Source organism: Battus philenor, unplaced genomic scaffold, assembly GCF_028537555.1.
Source record: "Battus philenor isolate CCGP_79_NKW_IND1 unplaced genomic scaffold, ilBatPhil1.0.hap1 SCAF_18, whole genome shotgun sequence".
In the NCBI taxonomy this organism is placed as follows: Eukaryota; Metazoa; Arthropoda; class Insecta; order Lepidoptera; family Papilionidae; genus Battus; species Battus philenor.
This window is the reverse complement of record NW_027181680.1, coordinates 7,441,126-7,465,582: the sequence shown is the minus strand read 5'-3', so window position 1 is coordinate 7,465,582 and position 24,457 is coordinate 7,441,126. Positions and strand designations below refer to the sequence as shown.

Here is a 24,457-nt window from a genome sequence, read left to right as displayed (position 1 = left end):
GATCAATTGTTTATAGATTTTCAAAAATATTAAAATGGGTTAATTGATAATATTAAATCTATTGAAACTGTAAAATTGTACAATTGTAATAAGCATTCAATTAATTGACATCAGTATAAACTGTACTTTCTTTTTTACATAAAAGAAAACAACAAATGATCTAAAAATTTATGTAAAAATAATATGAACCTGAATTGTATATTGACTATATAATTGTGGCTTGTATTGTATTTTCAAACAAAGCACCATTAGAAAAGATTATAAGAATTAAAAATAATTTACATATTGACATATTGTGTAAGTTGAATTTAAACATAATGTAACAATAGTTATTCAGAATAAATTTATTAACTGTTTTCGACATTGAGGAAAAAAAATGTAATAATAAACAAGTAGTACTTAACTACATGGTTTTAATATTCATTTTACTGTATATAACAAAAACCTATAGCATAATAAATCAAACTTCATTAAAAAAACTATATTTTTTCATCTAATTGTTTTAAAAAGGTGTAAATAAAAACACTATTTATTATTGCTTGATCATATAAATTATTTAATTAGCTTTGCTATAGAAAAAAGAGAGTATGAATTGAATGGAGTTACTTGAGTAACAAAATGTCAAGCAGGGATAAGGTCTTAACCTGCAATAAATTTAATATATTTTCCATATAAAACAATGTTAATACAGGTTTCGGTTTTTTTTACAGGCTGTGAATTAGCATAATTGATTACAGCATATAAAGTGGTATAAACACACCGGATTTGTTGTTAGTAACACCACATCTTGGTAGGAAAATATTCATTGAAAAAATGAAAACATGATCCTGAACGGCCTCACTGAAAATTCTAAAATTTTAGTACTTATCCTAGAGCTATGAGCCTGATCATTCAATGCACAAAAACTGATTTATGATGAAAAAATTATTTTGACCTTTGGTGTCAGTTTCCACCTTTTAGTTTTCTTTCTTTAGAACTTACATTCATTAAATTCTAATTGAGGTAGTGTTTATAAAAATAAGTTTCAATAATGAAAACTTGAATCATATTATTCATATTTGTTTGGGAGTGAATGTGTATATGTTATCAAAACATGATTAAAGAGAAAGAAAATGTTACAATATAAGTGCCATTGGGTCCAATTAACCCACCAAACAATAGAGATGATGAAATAATAACTAAAAGTGAATCTAGGATGAGAGTAATAAAGTTATAAATATATATTTTTACTGCTATTTATTCTTGAATGGGTAAATGCTAGTTATTAATTATAGTTAAGCCTAAGTGTGCTTGAGATTCATTTATCGTAGATTTTATTTTTTTAATTTATTATTATTTAATTACAATTTATTTCTTTTACGCGTGTTTCATTTTATAATATGAAAACTCAAAAGGTAATTAGCTCTGTAAGCTTCAATGAAATGACTAAAGGTCATTGTGTAATAAAGTGATTTTATTAATTTAGATATATTATATAATAAAGTATTGAGTCAAAATATATGTGTCAGTATTACACTGTTATCAAATGTCTATAATAAAATAAATAGCATTAACCTGAAAACGTTGTTTCTGCGTTTCAGCTAAAATGAAGTCTTCTAATTGTGGGTCAACAGTTTCTTTTTCGGTCATAATCAGAATAATATGATTGAAATAACTTCTTTTTACATCAATAGAAACGGAAATATTAGTAATTCCAGAGAATTTCAAGAAAATTTATAGTCGCAGTGCCAACAGAAGAATAAACACCAATCTGACATCTTGGCTTTCTTTTTTTGGCTGAAGACATACTAACACGTTAGTTTTATAAACAAAATGTTCGGCAGACAAATAACTCTGCAGTAATGTGGTTAAAAATATTTTAAAAAAAGACATTGATAATTTAGAATAAAATTTTAATATCTATTACCACTATATTCACTAAATCTTTTTTGAATTACGTAATTTTATACTAAATTTTAGTTTTTATATGCTGCAGCAAAGTGAATTTTTACTCTTCTTAGGTAATACATAAATTTCTGAATAAAAAATTATATTCCGAAAAATAAATTGTGGGATTGTTAACGATATAAGATAGCATGAAACGAAGTAACCAAAACCTATATATTAAATGTCAGAATTCGAAAACGCATGTCATCTGTTTGTTTTGGTTCTTCATTTTGTGTTTACTAAACTAATTAGTTTTAAAATCCATAAGGATGAGTCAAAATAACCATTGGAAGTTTTTTGATGAAAGCGATTTATCAGGATGCACTTTAATAATACCAAGTGTAGCTGTTGGTAACGTCGGGCAACTTGCATGTGACTTGCTAATTTCATCTCTGCAAATGAAAAAAATTGCTACTGTGTACAGTCCAGCGTTGATACCTGTTTTGGGATATGACCCATATGATCTTAATTCATCTTGTTTATCAAGCTCCTGCGAAGTATACCATTGTAAATTAAGAAAAATTGTTGTTGTTCAAATAAGGGCACCACTTGTTTACAAATATGCCCAAGGATTCTTAAAAAAATTTGTGGAAAAATTTGTGGAGAAAAAAATAAAGAATGTTGTACTTTTAACAAGCAGCTACGCTCACGAGAAAAAACACATCAGTACTTCACCTTTTCGGTATGTTTCTACTGAACCAAAGCTATATGCCGATGAAATTAACAGATTGAAATTGGTTGAACATGAACAAGATGAAGGAAGATTGAAGATTTTTGGTGGAGGTTTTGCATCGATGTTTTTTGAAATTAGCAAAGAACATTTGCTTCCTTGTTTTATTTTGTATAAGTTTTGTTCAGAAGGTGATAACATCCCAGATGCATATGACATGATTTATAATTTAAATAAAATATTATCATTGTTTAACCAAAACATAGACTTCTTGTCACAACTGATTCAACCTGTGTCTTGGAAACTTCTTTTTGGTAGACCACCTCCTATTAACATCTATTAAATGTGACAATTATTATTTGTTTTGTTTTATTTAATTATACGATTTTTTATCTGTCCCACATAGTACAGAATGTCTGTAAAGTTCTTGCTAAGGAAAATTATTTGACTGGAATTGATTGGAAAGTATTAGACAATAAAATATGGTATTGTGTGGTAGTATATTTTATTGTACCTAATAACTAAAATTTATTTCAAAGCAAAATCACAGAGAGACGTTAGCACTGTAAATTGATCAATTTTTTTTGGGTTCATAAAAATATTATAAAGGTTCTAATACACTTAACGTGTTTAAAATATAAATTTTATGATAGTATGCATAGGAATATGTTAGACACTGTATGTTAGTTCTGATTATATAATAAAAAGCAACCAGTTATGTTACAGCAAAATAAATTATTCTAAATTTCATATTACCTTATTTCGGTGTTGTTAATTGAAATTTGCATGTATGTATGTTTTGGTTGCATGTCACATATGATCAAACAGTGTGACTCATTAGCTGGTCTCGCCTGATCTCGTTCACCAGGATCCGGCGCTCCGAATGCCACATGTGCGTGGCGGAATCCAGGACCGAAATAGCAGTGTTCTAAACCCACCCGTCTTATACCAATCCGTAACGTTGATATAAAAATAAAATCGAACAATGTCTGAAATAATAAAAGCAACGTTTATTTTTCTTTATTTCAGAAAAGCGTTTGCAATAAAAAAAACTTGGTCGTTGGTGTAATTACAAAAAAGCATACTGAATGGGACTCATTTACGATACAATTGTTATCAGTAAACGTTAAAAGAATGTCTTTAGAGAGTTTCGCAATGCAATTAAAATGCGGAAGTTATATTTGATGTTTTGCATTGAATATATTTTTACTACTTAAATATTTCTAAAATTTTTTTGTATTTCATTATTGTTTATATATTATTTCCACCATAAACTTTCTTCTGCTTGTAACGCAATTCAGATAAATGTAGTGCTACTAACCGCTCGACCGCGCCTTACGTATGTGAAGGACGAGACAAGGGAGAAATATATACCTCGTGGAAGTGGCGCCGTGATTCTTTTCTCCTCCGCCCCTCCTCATCGCGATCTTTTAAGACGAGGTAAAGCGGTTTTGATCCCACTATATTTCACTCTACGACTTGTAGTACGCTTAATAAGCTATGAGGATGGCTATGCTCAAGATTTCTTTACGAGATCGAAGAGGAAGAGATTCGTAGATGAGCAATAGTATCCGAAATAGTTTAGCGGATTGGTAAGTTGAAGTTATAGAACCAATGGCTGTTGGGAACTTAAATGAAGACAACGAAGTCGTAAACTAAGTACTTCCACGTACAAGGTGGACAGACGACCTGCTTCGAACCTTCGAACCTGTCCTATTGGAAAACTTTGGGTAGGCATATGTCTATCAGTGAACTAGCCTATGTCTAGAATTAGGTTAGGTTAGGTTTAGGTTAGGTTAGGTTTAGGTTAGGTTATAACCTATTATTATGTTTTGTTTAGTTATTTACCCCTGCAGCGTGACTATTTAAAATAAATAAATGGATACTTCGATTTGAGGAGTGCTCGTAAGTACGAGGAAAGTGGGTTTTGGCTACCCTAGGTGGCAGATGATCCTGGTGCTGGTTCTTTTTTTTTCTTTTTTTTTAAATGACCCCCGCTATTGGGGGCCTCTCGTACCCCTATCTTGTGGTGGGACAGGGTCTTTTTTGGGCATTTTTTTTCACTTAGTTTATTTTTATTTCCGTTCTCTGCTTCCATTCTTCACATGATCTTTCATTCCATTCTTTTATACCACATTTCTTCTTTCTTACCCTTTTGCTCTGTTCGTCTATCATTTTTCCCTTTTTCTTTTTACATTTTTTGATTTATATTTTTATTTTACATTTTTTTTTACACATTATTACTTATTCTATAAATATTTCTATCACAGTTTTGTTTCTATTTACGTTTTTAATCTATTTGTCTTTTTATACTCTGTTTGTTTTATTTCTTTCTATCGCCCTTTTGGCGATCTCTTTACAAAGGGTTATGAACGCCTGTTTGTCATCGCCGCCTATCAGGGAGGCTATTGTCTCCTCCTTGATTTCAACGCCAGACCGGCACTCGAAGCCGTGCCAGAGTCCCCCGAATGCGGAACACCGGGCCACAAGGTGGATCACGGTCTAGTCCACGCCCGGTTCACAGAAGCACGAGGGGTCCTCCTTGAGCTTGAACCTATGGAGGTACTCAGAGAACCCCCCGTGCCCCGTGAAGAGCTGGGCCGAGACCGCGTCCACCTCGATACTGCGGAGCACGCGGTAGGCTGAAATAGCGTCCTGGTGCTGATTGTTGGTTCATAGGCTTTTACACAAGATCTGGCGTGAAGGACGTCTTAGTGATTAAGGGACTCCATTCCGTAGACCGACCGGGCATCAAATATTTTCTTACCTGTTAAGATATGTTTTTTCGGTGTATTTGTGTATAAGAAAATTTGCAAAACCAGGAGTTAAAGGTCCTTTGGAAATAGCCTGCTCTCAGTGACTTCAGGATGATGAGTTATAAAGGTGTAAAAGCTCAAAAGCGGTGAATGTTTAGATTATTTACTGTCAATTAATATATGGTACACCATATCCAAAAATCCATGACTTCAAAACACAACACAATAATATAGAAAAAGCGTGTTCGAAATTAGGAATTACTATCTTCTATCTTTTCCTTTAAACTTTGTACTGCATAAAGTTATTTTTATCTATTGAAATGCGACAGACCTGGCCAATGCCTGTAGATAAAAATAAGTTAATGTAACATATTACATAGTAATCACTTTATACAGAGCGACTGGAAACTTTTACACCTGACAAATGAGGTGTATATTCACAACTTTAAACATTTTAAATTTATAACCAATCACCCCGTATAAAAGTAAGTTTTGTAACACCGCCTCACTGCCAAACTATTAGTGCAGTATCAATCGATGTTTAAATGACATGAAAGTTCTCGTTGAATTTACTTGCAGAACATAACACTATAGTTGGTAAGTTGTAAATAATATAAACAATACAGATCTCCATCTCAGCATCGCTGGATTTATGCAAATAATTATCATACCTATTAGTTGTTATTGATCTCTATACCAGTGGTAGCTAAAGCTATGGCTATATTACCTATATATATCCTTTACCAATTGGTCTATTTTCATTCTTTTTTTCCGCAATACGAAGTCGGAATGTTTCGGTTGTTACTGGAATAAATAGAAGCGGTTTAATCAGGCGATAGAATGGCTGTAGGGTCCGATTCAACCACCTAATTTCTAACAATGACAGGCTGTTAGCTAGCACGGTAGATTGGATTTCAGGTTTTATTACTGCATTACGTTATCAATGTATTTTATTTAAAAATTAATTAAACGTTATGTTTACACACTTTATAAATTAATTTAATCTCTCTTTACGCTAAGTGATGACTAAATACTTAAAAATTTAAATTAGTTTTAATTGATCCACTTTTAAGTTTTATTTAAGAACATTATTAAGAAATAAAGAGAAAGAACCGTAAAAATAATGTTATTTATGAAATGCTTTTTTTAATTCTGTGCAATTGTAAACTATGTTTATAATTTGATTTTATTTGGATAAATGATATTTTTTTGGCAAAAAAAGGCTTAGAGACATTAAACTTAAATAATGAATATTACTTACATCGCTTGGAGGTCAGCTAAGAATTTATAAAAATAGGAAAATTCACCACCAGTTTTTGGCGTGCGTTCATTATTAAAATATAAATATTCTGAAACTATAGCTCTTATAAGTATAATACACGGGCAGAATATTTATTTTGGATCGTTAAAATTACCAACAAAGGATTTCATGAAATTACACCTAAAAGTCAGTGCGGCCTACGCGAAGCAGGCGGTAGACTACTATTATATAATATGTTTATTTATATTATATAAATACATTAAATAAAGCATTATTGTATCGTGGTGTGGCTCATAATATATATTAGCAATATTAGTATCTGACGACGTTTTGTTTAAAAAAAGCATGTGTTATTCATTTCTTTTCTCTTAGAATTACATATAGAAACGAATTGTTTTTTTTTTAAATTCACATAAAACTATTTAAAAAGGTTAATATGCAATGCTTTATTTACCATAGCCGTATTTTATAACTTCTTAATTTTTGTTATATCGAAACTCTTCTCAAATTAATAAATATATATGGTTCGAAGTAATAATTAGTTTTATTATACCTTTCACAATTACACAATTTTATAATATATTAACGTAAAGCCGTTTTTCTTTTAAAATTACAAATGAAATTTTTAAATTTAATTCATACTTAGCGCATGCATTTACTGAATGTTGTCATGTAATAGAAAGAGATCATGTATTATTTTTTGTCCTTCTGTGTATATGGCAAGTGATATATCTTAGATCAAATATTTAGTGTCTTCTAGTGAATTTGCAAAATCCCATAAAACAACTGAGACATGTTAAAAAACACCATCTTTCAATGTCATAAATAAACAAATACATGTCGCCGTCGCTTTTGTAACTACTTATGGAATAAAGCGAGTTCAGACAGTATATTCGTATTATGCTTAGCTTTTGCTACGCGTTGAAATATTTACCTTAATGTTTAATTCAGAAGAAAGGTATATTGACTTGAAAAGCTGTATAAGACGTATGTTCTTTTTTCATTAGAATAAGTTTTGTACTAAATAATAGAAAAGAGAGCGCTGTACTTAGATATACACAAGGTTTCAGCGTGCAAACTTTTAGGATTATTTCAAATAGGCGCTCTGGTATTGGATTGTATCACCAATTAAAATTAAATTTAGAACGAAAATATGTAATTGTATTTTTATTTAACACCAGGTTGAATTTAATAAAGTGATTTTGAGCATATATTGAATTAATTATAATTATACACTTCATGAAACCAAGTTTTTATATCTAATCCTGTGCACTAATACGTTTGTATTTTAGGCATATGGCAGATTTTCGCTTTGCACAACAAAACAAAAATTAAAAAAAAAACGATGTTATATAAGTGAAATAACATTAGCCAATTCTTTAATAAGAATATTTATCATAATTATCATCATTTCAGCCACAGAACGTCCGCTGCTGGCTATAGATTTCCAATAGGACCAGTTGTAACTGGACTGCGTCCAGCGTCTTCCAAAGACTATATCCAACGAGGTCGTCTGGCCAGTGGACACCTTATATTGCGCTTGAATATTTAATAAAATATCGGAATAAGACATCAATTAATTTATTATAAATAACAAATTAGGGATTTATTTCATTTTTTCTTAACTTTTCATCTTTTGTCAATACGATGTTTTATTAAAAAATACAGGAAAGTGTTCCTTTTTAGAATTTTTTGGAATAAATTGAGTTATACGATGCTGTTGTTTTGTATGTACATGTTTATAAGTAAACATTATAATGTAATTGAATTATCAACTTGTGAAATTATAGCACTCAAGCGCCGTCTTAAGCGACATAAAATCAATGCAGGCTTTTCAAGCAAGCAGTCAATCCTCGTTATACAATATTGACATATTTGAAATCGTATTAGGTTTTAACCAGTCTCAACTCACCCCACCCGTTGCTTCCACTTTGTTACCGATTCGAAAACGCGGTAATCTATTTTCGCAAGAGGCAAATTACATTTTAAACGTTTACCCGAGTAATAGAAAGTGTGAAGTTACATTTTAGATAAATTGTCGTTGAATTTACTAAAATATGACCATTAAATATTATTTGCATACCATTTCAACCATCAATTACTGTTACCTATGCCTTCCTATTTGATCATCCTAACCATGATCTGGTCACCTTGTTTGAGCACGTCCAACGTTGCGCCGGTCAGGCCGTCATCTTTACTCCAGAACTCAAAGTCTGTAACGGCCATCTATTCAGCGTATCTACTCAGAATATGTTTAATACAGGAAATCAAAGTAATAATTTTTAATTTTGTTTTTTAATGATTACCAACAAAATATACAATTTTACATGTAAATATAAAGGAATTAAAAAAAAAAAAACAAAATTAATTATTATTCAATCCGAGGTGATTGTAAAACGCGCTAGGTTAACAAAAAAAAAAATTAACGAAAAAAAGCAGATCAACATTAAATCTTTTTACTTATATATCATCTAATTTAAAAAGTTAGTAGGTAAATATTTATTACATATAAATATAGATGATAATTTAAAAAACTAATCAAAAAACTGGGCTAATGAGAGTTCCCACCTCATAAATCAAGATGGCGCGCTAGGGCGGTGAGGCGGGGAATTTTGTTTCATGGTTCCGAGCAGCCCCAAATTGCGCATAGCATATAACTACTATTCACATAGCTTAAAGCCCTGCGCCTTTGTTTACTTCTAGAAATAAAGAAAAGACATTGAAAACCTAAAAATTCTTATATTATTTACCAGAACTTGTGATTGTAAGTCTGGTGTTAATGATCCATGATGGATTTTAATGACCATAGACTAGGATTATGAGAGGTACGGTTGCAGAAGAAGATTGTTGGTAGAGAGAACATTAGAGCTGTGATAATATCTGCAGCTGGAAGAGATAATACTACGCTCTTTATTTAGGCCGAAGCCTGTTTTGTCTCGTGGGGAAATTCAACATGGAATGCTTTTTCCTTGCGGGCAAAACGAAATGGTTATGCCGGACTCCTAAAGGCTAAACGCCTTTTGTCGAAACTCCGGGACAGCTTTCACAACCTGCCGTAGTTACAACGAGTGATATAGTGACAGATAGTATTATGATTATATATTTATTACAGATTATACATAATATTACGTTATTCTTATTATCAGCTCTGAAATTAATGATTTTCAGATAGAGTGTTACATATATTAATCAAAAGCAGGTAAGCTTTTCAAAGATGAATGTCACCTGTGTATCTCATGTCTTTAAACGTTTATATAATCTATATATATATCTAATAAAGTTTTATATAATCGTTATACAGATATATTGGTATAGATTAACTAATCACCCTATATAACGATTGGGAGGACGTTCCACATTAAATTAATGAGAGACTAGGGCAATGGTGATAAAACTGTATTACTCTTTTATTATCATTCCAGATTTAAAAGTAATACCTACATTGTGTTTTATTTACGAATTAAAACTAAAGAGTAATCGTAAGTTAAAACCCTATCTCATAAAAAGAACTGATTATGAAGGCTCAACCAGCTTTTGTATGATAATAAAATAAAATATGTTATTTATGTGCAATTAATAATGGACCAATGAGCCGGAAAACATGTCTGTCATGTGGAAACTCTTGGCGCCTTACATAATGCGTTATTGAATCGATTGGAATATTAAATTTGCTTAATATGTCTCTGTTTCACAATTGTATTTTAATAGATGTAATTACTAAAACAGGACATCCTGTTATTAGGTTAAAGGATTATTCTGTCAATGAATTTAAATAAAATTTATTCTTTAATGTCGTTTAGACCTTCAAAACAATTTTTTAATTTTCATTCATTCACTTATTCATGTTAGGCGATTGACGCCGGTTGCAAGACATATTTTACCCAAACATTGCCACAATGACCGATCTTGCGCTGCGTGCATTCAGTAACTTACCTCGACTTAGATCATGTCGTCGGTCCAAATAGTGGAAGCCTACCTACGTCGCGTATACCGGCTCGTGGTCGCCACCCGAGAAGTTTTTGGCCTCAACGGTTGTTGGCTACACGAGCGATGTGTTCCGCCCTCTTGACTCCATATTTTTTTATTTACTAACGTTTAAAAATTTTGAAAGAAATAAAGTTTAATCGCTTCAGGATTTTTTAACACTTAATATAAATAGAAATACATTGTTAGCTTTTTCAATGTCTTCTATTCTTTTATGTTTGTTTATCTTAACAGGAGGTGTGTAGAATAACATATAATAAATAATTTATAATGTTAACACCTAATGATGTTAACTCGGTTAAGTCGGATAGTTAACCTTTTACCGTTAGCGTTTGCTTAATTTCATGATAATGAAAATTAATGTTTATTAATATATGTAGTACAACAATGGTTAGTTTCGGTTTCGGTTTGTTGTTTGTAACTTTACTTTTTTCATTAACGATTGCGCTAAAGCTCGCAATTGTGGTTAGTCGCACATTCACTTTTTAATTAAATTTAATTAAATTAAAAGGAAAGTTAATAAAAACGTCCGCGCAGGCACGCTTCAATGTACGTTTTGCTTAATTAACCTTTGGCTTGCTATAGTCAGTATCTCGCGGTTAATTTAGCTTGCCGATTTATTGATTTTTTTTAAATCTTTGACTTTTGTTTTTCTCGTATCATTCATTTTTAATATCTGATTTTTACATCCATCGTTACGAATAACGTTAAGGGACGTTGGGAAGTTGTTAAATGATCTGTTTCCCCGCCCTTCCAATCTCAAGCTTTTAGGGTCATTTAACTCTTCTAGGCTCCTGTCCTCGCTTCGTGCTATCAAAGGCGAAAAAGTTGTCGGATCACATGATCGCTGCCCGAATTTCAGCGCTGATTGTGTTACGGCCGAGTTTAATCTTCTTGACATCATCTTTTTGCATCTGGCAAAGGGACTGTCACAGTGGAGGTTGTTGTCATATAATTGCTTTTTATTTAATATTCTTTGTTATAAACGTTAAGATACATTTAATAAGTTTTTTTTACGACATTCTTGGAAGATTGGTTGTGATGCTATTGTTGAAGTGGACCCGGATACCACATAAAGCAAGCATATAGTACAATAAAAAGGCTGCTCACATTAGGCTTTAATTTCCTTTTTTTCCATAATTTTTCTCGTAACAATTTATCAGCAACATATTATCTGTTATCTTATAAAAACCGAAATTTTGAGAAGCCTCTAAGAGTGGTAACTCTATCTAAATGGTTCTTTTCGCACACTATTGTTGAACTTGCTCAAGTAATAAATGTGTTATCGTTTCGGGCGATTTATAGCGCCGCTCGCAACGCCCGGACCCCTATTTGTCGTACGCCGATAAGAAAAGCATAGGTTATTTTATCGTTTCTCGACATCGGCAGGTCATACAAATTTGCGTTTAAGTATTAATAAAGTATATTTAACTTTCTTTAGAAATAGATTTAATCAAGTTACACATTGTAAAAGATAAGTCTAAGAAGACCACCGTGGCATCAGTATTTACGCGGCTTTGATTATGTATTAGAAAAAAAAAAGAGAAATAGCAACACGTAATGGATAATTTGTCTATTATTGTGACACCCAAGAGTTAACGAGTACAGATTGATTGATTGATTTTTACGTCTACTTCTAAAATATATAAAGTCATCGTTTAAGCCTTAAGTCTCCCATAAAGATCTTACGGGGGATATGCCATAATCACCACGTTTGGCAGGCGGCTAGGTAATCAAAGTGACCAGCGGCATTCCTATATAATTAACAGCACAAAATGTGAATCATATAACGCTGTATAACGGGAATCGAACCCTCTACCTACGATCGCAAGTTTCAATGACAAAGTGATCACTCTGAAATATTTTCATTATCAATCATATCAGCCGACAGACGCCTATTGCAAAGCATGTAATGAATAACATGAAATTAAGATGGGGTGCCGTTATAACATATGGCAGCACAAAGTCTGCAGGGACAGATAGTACACAATAATTAAATTAAATACGCTTTTTTTTTTTTCAATTTTAAAACTCTTTTTCTTACTATATTTTCATTACGTATTTTTATAGTATCTGAAATCATTGATTTTTAGATAGGGTGTTTCATTCAATTGACAGCAAATGTGCTATACGTTCACCATTTTAATATTTCTATACCGATAATTAATTACCCCGTAGATCATTATAATATGCAAGCAAAATGAGACCTGCACTTTTCTAGAGCGGCAACAAATTGGAAATTAAATATTAACAAATTTCTTTTAAATTTATGGTTGTAATGTTAATGAAATTCGCGTGTAACAAAATATTCAAAAAGCATTCAACTTTTATCATTGGTATTTTTATCGGAATTATTAAGATAAAGACTAAAGTTATGTAATTGAATAACTTTAACAAACACTGATACCGAATGTTGGCAAGCAGTTTAGTTTCCTTTGCCAATTGCTTGTATGCTTTTGTAAGATAATCCCTTGTCCCAATTCAAATCTAAATAATTTCAGAAATGTATTTCTAATATTTATAGTATTTAAATATTAATTAAACCATTTGTTAGTTCATTATTTTTTTTTAAATACTCGGAAATATAAGAAGCTAGGAATAATTACTGAAGTGGGATATCTTTGGAGCTGCACTGTGAGATCGAATGACAAATGAGGAGATCGAAAGTCGAAGATCGAGTCTGAAGTGGGGGCGTGGCACATCGCTCGTATAGAGGTTCTCTTTGGGGCCGAAAGGTTCTCGAGTGGTGGTCACGAGCTGATAGAAACGGCTTGAGTAGGGCCACCACTAGATAGCTGAACACAGGCAGCGCAAGACCATTGTCGCGATCTTTGGGGGAGGCCTATGCCCTGCAGTGGGCTTCTATTGACTGAAATGAATGAATGAATGAATGATGTTTGACTGTTAATCACAATGTGAATTAATCTCTATTTTACTATTAGTTGCATGCATTGATTTTTTGTATTTTATATTTATAGTTTGTGAAGTCGACTAGGTTAGTGCATCAAAAAAACAATAATGATTTTGTATGAAATGCATAAAGATTTCAAAAGAAAGTTTTATTTGTTTTGTTAAATTCTCGGAACACGACTGTAAAACATTTCTAGTGGTGATTAGAGAACAGGATTCTGGTTGGAAGCATTTCATAAGTGTAATGTGTCTTTGCCACACGTTTCTAATGTTTCCTTTGAAAAATTAATATCCAGAAAGATACAATATTTGCTCATATAGTCCAACTTAAACCTATATTTACTTATTTATTCATATAATTGATCACGTAGGATCATTTATATTGAAGAAGCTTCTTTTTTCGAAAAGACCGAAATGTATAGACTATCCTATAGTTTTTACTTGAATATTAAATATACAAATTAAGAAACCTTATCCTCTAGCACATTAAAATAGTTTTTGTGGATTGGCAGCCATCAAGTTGTTTTTCTTCCAAGCCGTCATTAGAAATTTAACGCTGGGCTAGTCAGTTAAATCAGTCAAACGCGAAGATTTAAATTTAGAATTTATAAACCTATTAATTTGAAAGCTTACTTCAATATTTATTAAAAAAAATATAGAAGCCAGTTTACAATTAATCTACGAAACATTAAGTTTTTTGATGAATAGTAATAAAATAAAACAAATACATTTAGCGTTTTAACGATACGTATTTGACTATTATAACAGCGGTTACGTCCTTATAAATTATTTATTTTAGGGAAATGAAAATCGCAAACGGGATAGTTAAATTTCTGTATTAATTATAAAATATAAATTCATAAGAGTACCCCAATAAATACTAAACTTTTTTTAATCAACGGCTGTTTATAATTAATCCACAAAACGTGTTATAATATAAAAAAATGTTACAGTAACAAATATAGCATATTTAAATAAAACATATAGTATTCAACGGTATGTGTTTACCTATAATAACCGTTGTTTCGTTATTATAATATGTTTAATTCTTTAGGTAAATAAGTATCGCTAACGCGAATGTTTAAATGTGTACGATCAAATAACATTTTACTAAAGCAATATAATAATTAATATATAAAATGACATACGAAGAAGTTTAAACATAGCACTTTTGTTATGGTATATTTAGCTATAATGGCCCTTTGGTTATGTAAAAATATAAATACCTTAAGCGTACTGAACCTTCAAAAATTTGATTTACGTGAGAAAGTGATTACGTGATTTTGTGTCTAGGTAAGATATAAAGTAAAAATAGAACTGGAAACGAAAAATATATGTTTAAGTGAAAATAACTTATATAAATGGCCGATTTGGACTGGTGCCATGCAGGTCGACTATCCACTGTATTTCTTTTGAAGTAAGTAACAATTTCGTCCAGTAATATATTCTGATTTTAATCTCATTAAAAGTTTTATAAATAAATAACCACAACATTTTACTAAACTTATCTAAACTTGTAGTGTACTAACTAGCTTTTTCATTATAAAAAAATTACTTCTCTTTTTTTTTGTAATAATAAATCTGCTCTTAATGCAGAAAACTAAACTAGATTAAATAAAATGTTTTAAAGTGAATGAATCTCTCGACTGGTCGACATTTTTCTGATTCAATGATCAGTTACTAACGCGCGATCGATTTTATCGAACAAAACCCATAGGAGTGATTGTGAAAGCATTTTGAGTAAAATATGATTTGCATACGTTTAAAATGACTGTTATTGAAGGTCTGTTTTGTTTCTTCTTCAAACTTCATATAAGTTATTAGTAAAATAATATGTGAAATTTCAAAAATTAAATTCAGAGTTTCTTTATAATTTGTAAATTCAGCAAAAAAAATTCTGCTTTTCGTGGGGGAAATGCTTTCGCATAATCACCTCTGCGTGGACAAGAACGGGTCACGTCTGTGGTCACGTACATTGACGAAAACCTCTTATTGTTGTGCATGTTATTCTATCACGGTTACCACCTCCCCTCCCCCCTGTGGCCTTTGAAATAATTTTATACATAGTCCTAAGCAGTACCATCTTGGAGGAAAATATAATCTACCCTTCTCCTCCTAAGCTCATTGCTCTGGAACCACTCTAGAACACTGCTTCTTTGTTTTCTTTATCTAGCGGAGCCACCGCACTCCGTTTCTATCAAAGGCTAAGGGCACCAAGAAAGCGAGTCATTAATGATCCTTCACGGCCGAATTATGGTTGATGGCTGAGCAGGGCCTATAACTTGTGAGTATATTATATGCTGGTATACCTAAACGAGCTACGTTAAATGAAGGTAGGGGGTTGATAAAGCAATTTATATGATGTAATAATATTCAATTTACTAAAAAAAGCTGTTGAAGATAAATTAGATTTTTTAAAAATAAAAAAACAACACAGATTAAAGCATTTATATTTTACAGGTATAGACGTAAGATAATAAAACAATATTTATCATTAATATTGTCTTTTACTTTAAATAAAAATTTAATACACAATGTGTAAACAGATTATGACTGTTGCCTACTTTTTGGTATTGTAATCGCATAATCATATTGAAATTGTCCCTAAATGTCTACGTCAAAGGCAACCACCATTGACGTATCACAATTTGTTATTCCTTAGTTTATATAAATGCTTGTATTTCTACAAGCATTTATATGTTCGTCATTTGTCTTGTTCATTGATGCGTTACACGAACGAAGGCAACGTACATGGTGATATATTAATGGTCGGCCGTTCTGCAAATAACAACGATTTTTATAAGACAAAGTTACATTGTATGCTTATGTTTAGAAATTCTTTATCAAATATCGTGTTTTAAGGGTAGAATAGTACCAGTGTAAATGAAATTTAGGTTTGTTTCATATTCAATCGTGTTTCGAATATTGTGTTTTTTCACAAAATTGAATCACACTTTAGCACACACAATCACATTTTAGCTGAAGAACGTCTCCTGCTGAACATAGGCCCGCCCACGCACCAGGCCACGCCCTAATGATTTTCATCCAGTTTGAATCGCTTTTCATCCAGCGTCTTCCAACGCCCTTTACAAGGTCGTCTGACTACCTCGTTGGTGGATGTTCTATGCTGTGCTCGCCTGTCCGTGGTTTCTACCCTAAAAGCTTAGGCTCCAGCGACCAAATGTTCTACGCGCTTTATGGCTTGCCTACTGCTATATTTGACTGGTGCTGGACGCTGTTAGTCGTTCTGACTTTTACAGTTTCTTCGGACTCAGGGCTCACGGATCCAAAATCCGCCAGCGAATAAATTAATAAAATCTACGTCGATGCGTCGCCTGATGTATTGTATTGACTAATTGTTACCTACTCAGTATTCGGAGAAAGGTGTAATTCTTTCCTCCCCATCCCCTGCGACCAAATATTCTGCACGCTTTATGGCCTTCTTATTGCCACTTGCCTGTTCGCTGGCTTTTCTGGATTACTTTCGTTTGCCTACGGATCTCCTTGTGGTTATCCTGATTACATCTCGTAGAGAATTAAAATTGTTAAAATAGCTCTTTTTTGTAATAAATTGTTAGAGATTCATTCATAATAATAGTTAAATTCATAATAAATAAGGATTATGGAAAATATTTGATAAATAACGGAATCTTTACTTCTGTAATGATATACGAGAAAAATATAAATAGGCTCGGTTTGAAAGGCGAGAAATTATATTATTACAAAGGAGTTCTCATGGTTCAAAAGAACTTCCTTTGTAAGAAATTGTTTTAAAAGTTCTTCTACATATACATTGATACAAGTTACTTATCATTATCTGTTACATTAATTTTATATAATACATAATGAAAGCTTCCTCATAGCGCCCCGAGCACGGAGATTAGAGAGCGGTGGACTGTCAAAAGTGATTCCTAGACACATATGTATGTGCAACTGACATGTTCAACAGAAGTTTCTGTTCGTAAAGCTTGTCCCAGGGGGATTAGAAAGTTTAGCGAAAAGTTCAGTTGATTTATCAATAAATATAACACTATAGTATTCATAAAGTAATATCTGTGTGAAATTATATTTTGTATCAAAATAATTATTAAGATCTATACAAACTAGAAAATGTTTGAAATTGAGAACCCAGAGAATCTATTTATGACAAGGGTGACAGTCTGCAATTCCGCTTATTTCTTTTACGACGGCTCGTTAAAACTATTTTATGACCTGTGGGTAATATGACGACCTCTGTTTTTAATCTGTTTTGATCATTGTCATCGATTACTTACTAGGCTCTGCTAACTGTTCTTTGATATATACAAGAATTCGTAGACTTCATTGTAAAGAGTTCATCTCTTTACGAATTGAAATTGTAGTAGAATTGACCTGAAATTTCCGAGTTACTGTTTAGTATACATTGAAGGTAATATTTCATATCATCAGTTCATCGTAAGGGTGCTGGGTCCCTCGCCTTGTAGAGAGAGTGGTTGGATACAGTCTCGGGACTGACGATCAAAGTAGCAGGCTGTAGGTAACCTCTTTTTCTCTGCTGCAGCTTCGATAATCTAATACAGAAATAAACAGACTATTTAGTCTATAAACTAGATATTGGTATTAAGAAGTAACCTTTTATCAAATAGCATTAAAAATTAAAAGAAGTACAAATCTAAGCATAACCTAGGCTAGACTTATAGAAATGGTAAAAAAATGTTTTGAACCTCTTTGAAAATTTATAATAACTTTTTGTTTAATTCCTTTCCTCTTCCTGGGCTGTGACTATAACGATATTTTTATAAATAGAAACCCTTTCAATACTTTGATATAATTTAGTCTGCAATATTTTATAAATAATAATGTTTTAGACATTTCAGATAATGCGGATACAACCTATCGAAACATTTAATTCATTACGCTCCTAATGCATCCGATCCTTATAAATTTACCACAGTGAGAGATAACACGGTCATATATTCAAATAGATCTATGAGCTTTATGTAATATCCCATTGATACAACAAGATTAATGACTGGAGCTTTTAAAGGATTAAATGTGGAGCTTTGCGAAGTAAAAAACCCAAATCTATGTTTCTCTTTTTGTATTCGTTTTTCATTGACAAATTGTTTGTTATTATCCGATATTTAATTTTAATTTTTTGTGCGAATTTTTAATTAGCCCTTATTGTTAATCCTTACCTTATTTGTGTAAACATGTCAGAAAAAACCGAGTAAGTTCAACTAAAAAAAAATATGCGAAAGTCGTTACAATGTGAATAAAATCACATTATTACTAAATTCTTACAACGTAGAAAGTACAAATTTGATTTTGGTATCGTTATTAATTTTTAAGACATTAAATCAGTAAATAAATTGACAGCGCTGAATATTGTTTTCGTTTTATTTCTATTGGATTGTGACTAATCAATAATTATAGAGTATGAAGTATATGGGGCAAGTATTTAATTATATAATAATTTATTTTTCACCATATATAAACATTGAAAAGTATGCTGTTAAGAGATATAAAACATGATCAAAGTATTTTTTTGTTATGTAAAAATGATCCCGCTTGATCCATCAAAAAAAAGGAAATCCTTTTGCTTTCCGTGGTTGCTTATGGTGGACCTTATAAAAATACTCACGGTCATCTAAAAAACCATGTAGAGGTCTAAGGTTTCGACCTTCGCTAAAAGATCAAATCAGAAACTAGGAGATCAGCAGAAGAATCAAGGCTCGTCTGAATTGGCAGTGCGCGGGACACATCGCTCGTATAACCCATGGCCGTGGGGTCGACGTGTTCTTGAGTGGCGGCCACGAGCCAATAGACACGGCGTGGGTAGGTTCCGTACTAGGTGGACCAGGGTCATAGTTGAAGTCGCCGGAAATTGCTGGAAACGGGCAGCGAAAGGCCGTTTACTGTGGCGATCTTTGGACAAGGTATGTTTGTGCCTTGCAGTAGTAAAGAATCATCATATGCCGATATGTGTATCGACTGATATGATAATTCACTACTTTGCTACATTCATATTTCAACTTAAAACGGATCAAAAATTGATCGAAATAAATATTTTTTATGAATAGCTTATAGATAAAATAAGTTTTGTTAAGTATTTCTTAATAATATTTTTCTACTCGTGTTACGTTGTAGATTTCACTGGATGTAAAAACTTTGGGCCACATTTTTAGGGGTTTATTGCAGCGTGAAATCCGAACGATAAGAAGCAATTTATATCCTTTGCGCCACTCAAACGTATATTTGAAGATCTATAAATACAGCGGTCGTCCCTCTTCCCGTTTCACACACTTCTTTATGAGCTATGGAACGTCGCTTCTTTTTATGTTCGAACACTTTGAATATTGTTATATTTTATCTTTTTGTATTTGTAACTAACATATAAAATGAATAACAGTCATTGTTCGAAACAAAGGAGTTTGTTATTTACGATTACAATTAAGAAAGTTACGGATATATTACGTTTCTTATGTTTTTACTATTAATAATACTTAACCCTAGTAATTTAACGAAGTAACTTTCTCGGCCTGCTCGAATTTTTCGGTCACTTTCTTTCGCGTCATCAATGATTTTTTTGTTTTTTTTTTCTCGTACCCCTAACTTTTTGGGATCACGTAATTTTTTTTTCAGTCTTTTCTTTATTTATCACTCTCATTCACGCGTCACAATATCTTTTATTCTTTACTTTTGTCCTTCACAATATCTTTCGTTTTTCTCTTTTATACCTTCTTTCTTTCCTCGCCTTTTTCCTTCATCTTCTTAATCTAAGGTGGCTAGGTACATTTTATTTATTTTTATCTATTTTTATTCTTCAATTTTATCTTATATTTATTTTATCTTTATTTACACATTTATTTTACTTTCTTAATTCTTTATTACACATTTCTTTTTCTATTTCTTATTATTCTCTCTTTTCTTCTTCTTCTTTTTATTATTGTCAGCAATGATTAGATCTCATAGAGAAATCTCAAGTATAGCCCAATCGATGGTTGAGCGACTTTTAACTTACAAATGAGGACTGAAGGGAGAGGTCACATTTTATTTTGATGATCCATCCAAAGGTTTGATCGTTTATGTTATTAAAAAACCTACGAATATACAATAAAAATATCATTCAATTATTGTTTGTTAAAATAGATGCAAAACTTAATCCATGCAAAGCACCAATAAAACAAAATTTAATTAAAACGGAGACAAAAGAATGTGCTTTATTCTTTTACTTAAGAAGGAATCGAGATGTGTATGTTTGTGTAGAATTGTGGAGGTATGGTATCTAATGTATTACTTCATATTATTATTTAATATGTTTATAATAAAATCGACAAATAATACAATCATATAATATAAATCAATATATTTTAAAATACTGGTCGTGATGATGAAGTCTATGAATATAATTGAAGTGTTGACAAACGATGGAATTTTAGATGAAAAACTGTTGTATAACAAGTAACATGATGAAAATGTGAATAAAATAACGAGTAGTTTATATTGTGTTAGCTTTGAATGGCTAACAAAACTATAGTCTGTTGTAACATGTCAAAATGTTCATATACTTCACATTTTATTATTATTATTGAAGGAATGTTCTAGAAATAATAAATGTAATTGAAAAAAAAATATTTACCTTTTGAGCTTATTAAAGGCATTCGTGTTTGTTTACATATAATATAAACCTTACAGAATATTACAGATAGTAGCGAACGAATATAGTTATCAGAGTTATAAAATGTCAATGGCTCAATAACTTTACTAAAACGATTTATGTTTAGAAGTTTCGGGTTGAAATCTGAACTTGAACACTATATTTCTGTTTAGCAAATCTACCTGTTTTCGATATTAAGTTCTATTGCGATAATATGTGTTATCATAACTAACATCTAACTGCTAGTAACACCAATGAAGACATGAGTTAACTAATTATTAAAGATAAAAAAACAAATCGCCCTAATAATTACAACTATTAAATACAGGATGTACTAAATTAAAGTTTACTTTTGATTTTGAAATAACTTTTCACAGCTAAAGTTTCAAGAGCTCAATGAGTACATAATGAGAGTACATAACTTTAAAAAAATCACTTGCATTTGAGAAGAAATGGCAGCGTTTTAATAGTCTACACTTGCAGACGTGTTTTTGAATAATTTCTTGTCGTTTGGAGGAATGATTTCTGGAGGACACTTTGACAATATGTTTTAAACAAAATAATGACATATCTTCCTTTATTTATTACAAAAATAAATATAATATGCATAAAATTTATTTTTATATGATTTCAAAAGTCAACTTTTTATGGAGCACTACGTATATATTATATTAGAGAGATTTCTCGTACTTGGCTAACTCGTTATAATAATATTTTCAAGTCCTATTAATAACAAAGTGTAAATAAAAACAGTATGAAAATCACCTAATGCTTTGATAAACATCATACAACTTTTTTTATCTTGCGAAGTATAAATAACTTTGTTTTAGATAAAACAGAAAACCGTAGCAATAAATAGCATTAATTAAAGTGATAGTCCTTAACATCGATAGTGACCCGTACATAAGAATTAATTTCTCTAAATTAAATTAATGACGTAATAAAAATGTTAAAATTGTATGTGAAAGTGAATAAGTGGAAATATAAATGATTTGCTTTACATTTTTATTCTATTAGCTTTTTAAATTGCTTCAAAACAAGCCGGCTAGAGTGACACATGCAATTACTTTCAACCGTCGGGGCTACCGGAGGTAAGAGCAAGTTTAAATTAGCAAATACCTGTTCTACACGAGTATTTGTTGCGTACAAATTAAGGTTTGAAAATAAATAACAGCTTGTTTAGACTTGCAAAACCTTATTAAAACTCTTTAACAATTATCAGACTTTTACATAAAACTGAATTTAAATTGCGAAATGATTTCACCAAATATTACTCTCAGCACAAAATATCACAAAAATATGTGACATTCACTAACAAACACTGGAACTTTTAGGAGGAAGGACAGGAGAGGTTTCTGGCAAAAAATGGCATGTTAAGTAGCCTGATAATAAAAGTGTAGAAATATTTGCGTATTCAAACACTCGGCTAGTCTAAAATGGTCATTGTACTCAATAATCGGTAAATGCCATGCTACCAAAATCACTGCACCGCGCCTTAGGTATGCGCGCGGTGAGACGGGGACGCTATTGACCGCTTCGCTTCGTCAATCCGCTGTCAAACTTCGCAACGGCGTCGCTCATATACTTATTTCTCGGGCCCGAACTCGCCCCGCTTTCGCCAGTTACAACAGTTTCAGTAGCACTAAAATACATAAAAGATTTTTTAAAATCATGTAATTTTTTTAATTTGACTTAAAAAATTTGTTATCTATATGTAAAAGTACAGTTCGCAATCCATCCCACTAGCCTAGAGCGAAATGATCATTTAACTTATTTATTCAAATTGTTATCCACTAAGGAACATTTACAGTGAACACTTATGTAAGCAATGAGAAGAATATCAAAAGAGCTCACCTTGATAGAAACTATGTAGTCAGATTGAGCTATTATATACTGGATATAATGGCCCCCTTTAACATTCCACAATAAACCCAGGCGGCTTTATATGGTTACTTCAACACTATCCTTTATATATCAGTAGAGCAATTTATTCCCAAACATTATTATCAATTCCTTTACAATAATAGGATTTTTACATGCTTTTAATTAATAAACTGATCAAATTTATTGTGTATTGTAGTACCGTACACAATTTTTCATAATAGTTACTAATTTTGTGTAATTGGGAGATCTCTCATACGTTTCAAAGCTATGACCTTAGCATATATCGGTTTCCTTATGATGTTTTTTTTACGGGTTGCAGGATACATTTAATAAAACATGATTCAAGCGATTTCAACCTACGTCCTTCGAGTACAAGACGCAGTCCCCAATTGTAACTGTACTATTCATAATTTTCTAAGCATAATTTGCTGTTATTTACCTAAAAAAGATTCTTGTAGCTTCAGTCATATATAAAATACACATAACTTTTGGGTATAGGTAGCCAGGACTACCCTAATGAACATCATTATGCGTCTCTTAAATATCTCTACAGTTGAGTAATGTACGTGCGTGGGGGAGCAGTACTTCCGGAAATTGCCAATTAATATACACAGAGTTTCTCTCTCACCCTTATAAAATTCTGTTCGCCTCTGATATCCCCCTACGGCTTTACTCAGAAGATTAATTCTTTCTATTGCAGAACAACTAATATTTACTGTTAAATTATTATCTACAACAAATGAAGATATAAGCCAAAAACGGCTTTTGTAAAAAAATTGTAGTACATAACTACAAAAATAAAGTATAGTACATTATTTTATATATTGTTTGTACCACACAGTAACGTATTATATATTATTTTTGTAGTTAGTATTATAGAATTAGAAAAATTACATTATTACTATACATACTAATAAACATAAAATTATTACTAATAATATAATACATTATTTGGGTAGATATTATTTTTTTTCTAAGTATTTTTTTTACAGAATTACAATTACTTTTATTATTTTTAATGACACGTTTCATTAGTTTTATATATATATTTATTTACATAGAAGATTAACACAAAAACAGTAATACAAAGAAATAGTGTAGTTAAACAATGATTCATTTACAATTTATGATATAAAATATACTAGCTATTTATTTGTAGTATATACATAAATAGCTAATATACATATGTGTGCGTAATGTACAAATATTTAGGATTATTGTTTATTGCCCTCGTGTTATTAATTTGTCCTCATTATTGTTTAATTAAATGGGTAACATACAAAGTATACGTATATATTTTTATACTTTTCTATTTTCTTTATACGTAAAACCTTACGTATTGTAAGCTTTATTATACTGTAAGGGTACTTAAAATAAATGTAGGCAACATTTATATTCATTAAATTATGAATTCACTTATAAATGTA

General features: G+C 31.3%; 1 protein-coding gene across 1 annotated transcript; it reads left to right on the top strand.

Moving 5' to 3' along the window:
- The first annotated feature begins 2,121 nt into the window (after positions 1-2,121).
- Positions 2,122-2,940, top strand: LOC137920360 (proteasome assembly chaperone 2). Its single transcript, XM_068763666.1, has one exon. The coding sequence runs from the start codon at positions 2,196-2,198 to the stop codon at positions 2,937-2,939; it is 744 nt and encodes a 247-aa protein (XP_068619767.1). The 5' UTR covers positions 2,122-2,195; the 3' UTR covers position 2,940.
- The last annotated feature ends 21,517 nt before the right edge of the window (positions 2,941-24,457 follow it).

What these genes read in the sequence shown, in the direction of transcription:
- LOC137920360 (XM_068763666.1), top strand. Translation starts at nt 2,196, where the DNA reads ATGAGTCAAAATAACCATTGGAAGTTTTTTGATGAAAGCGATTTATCA.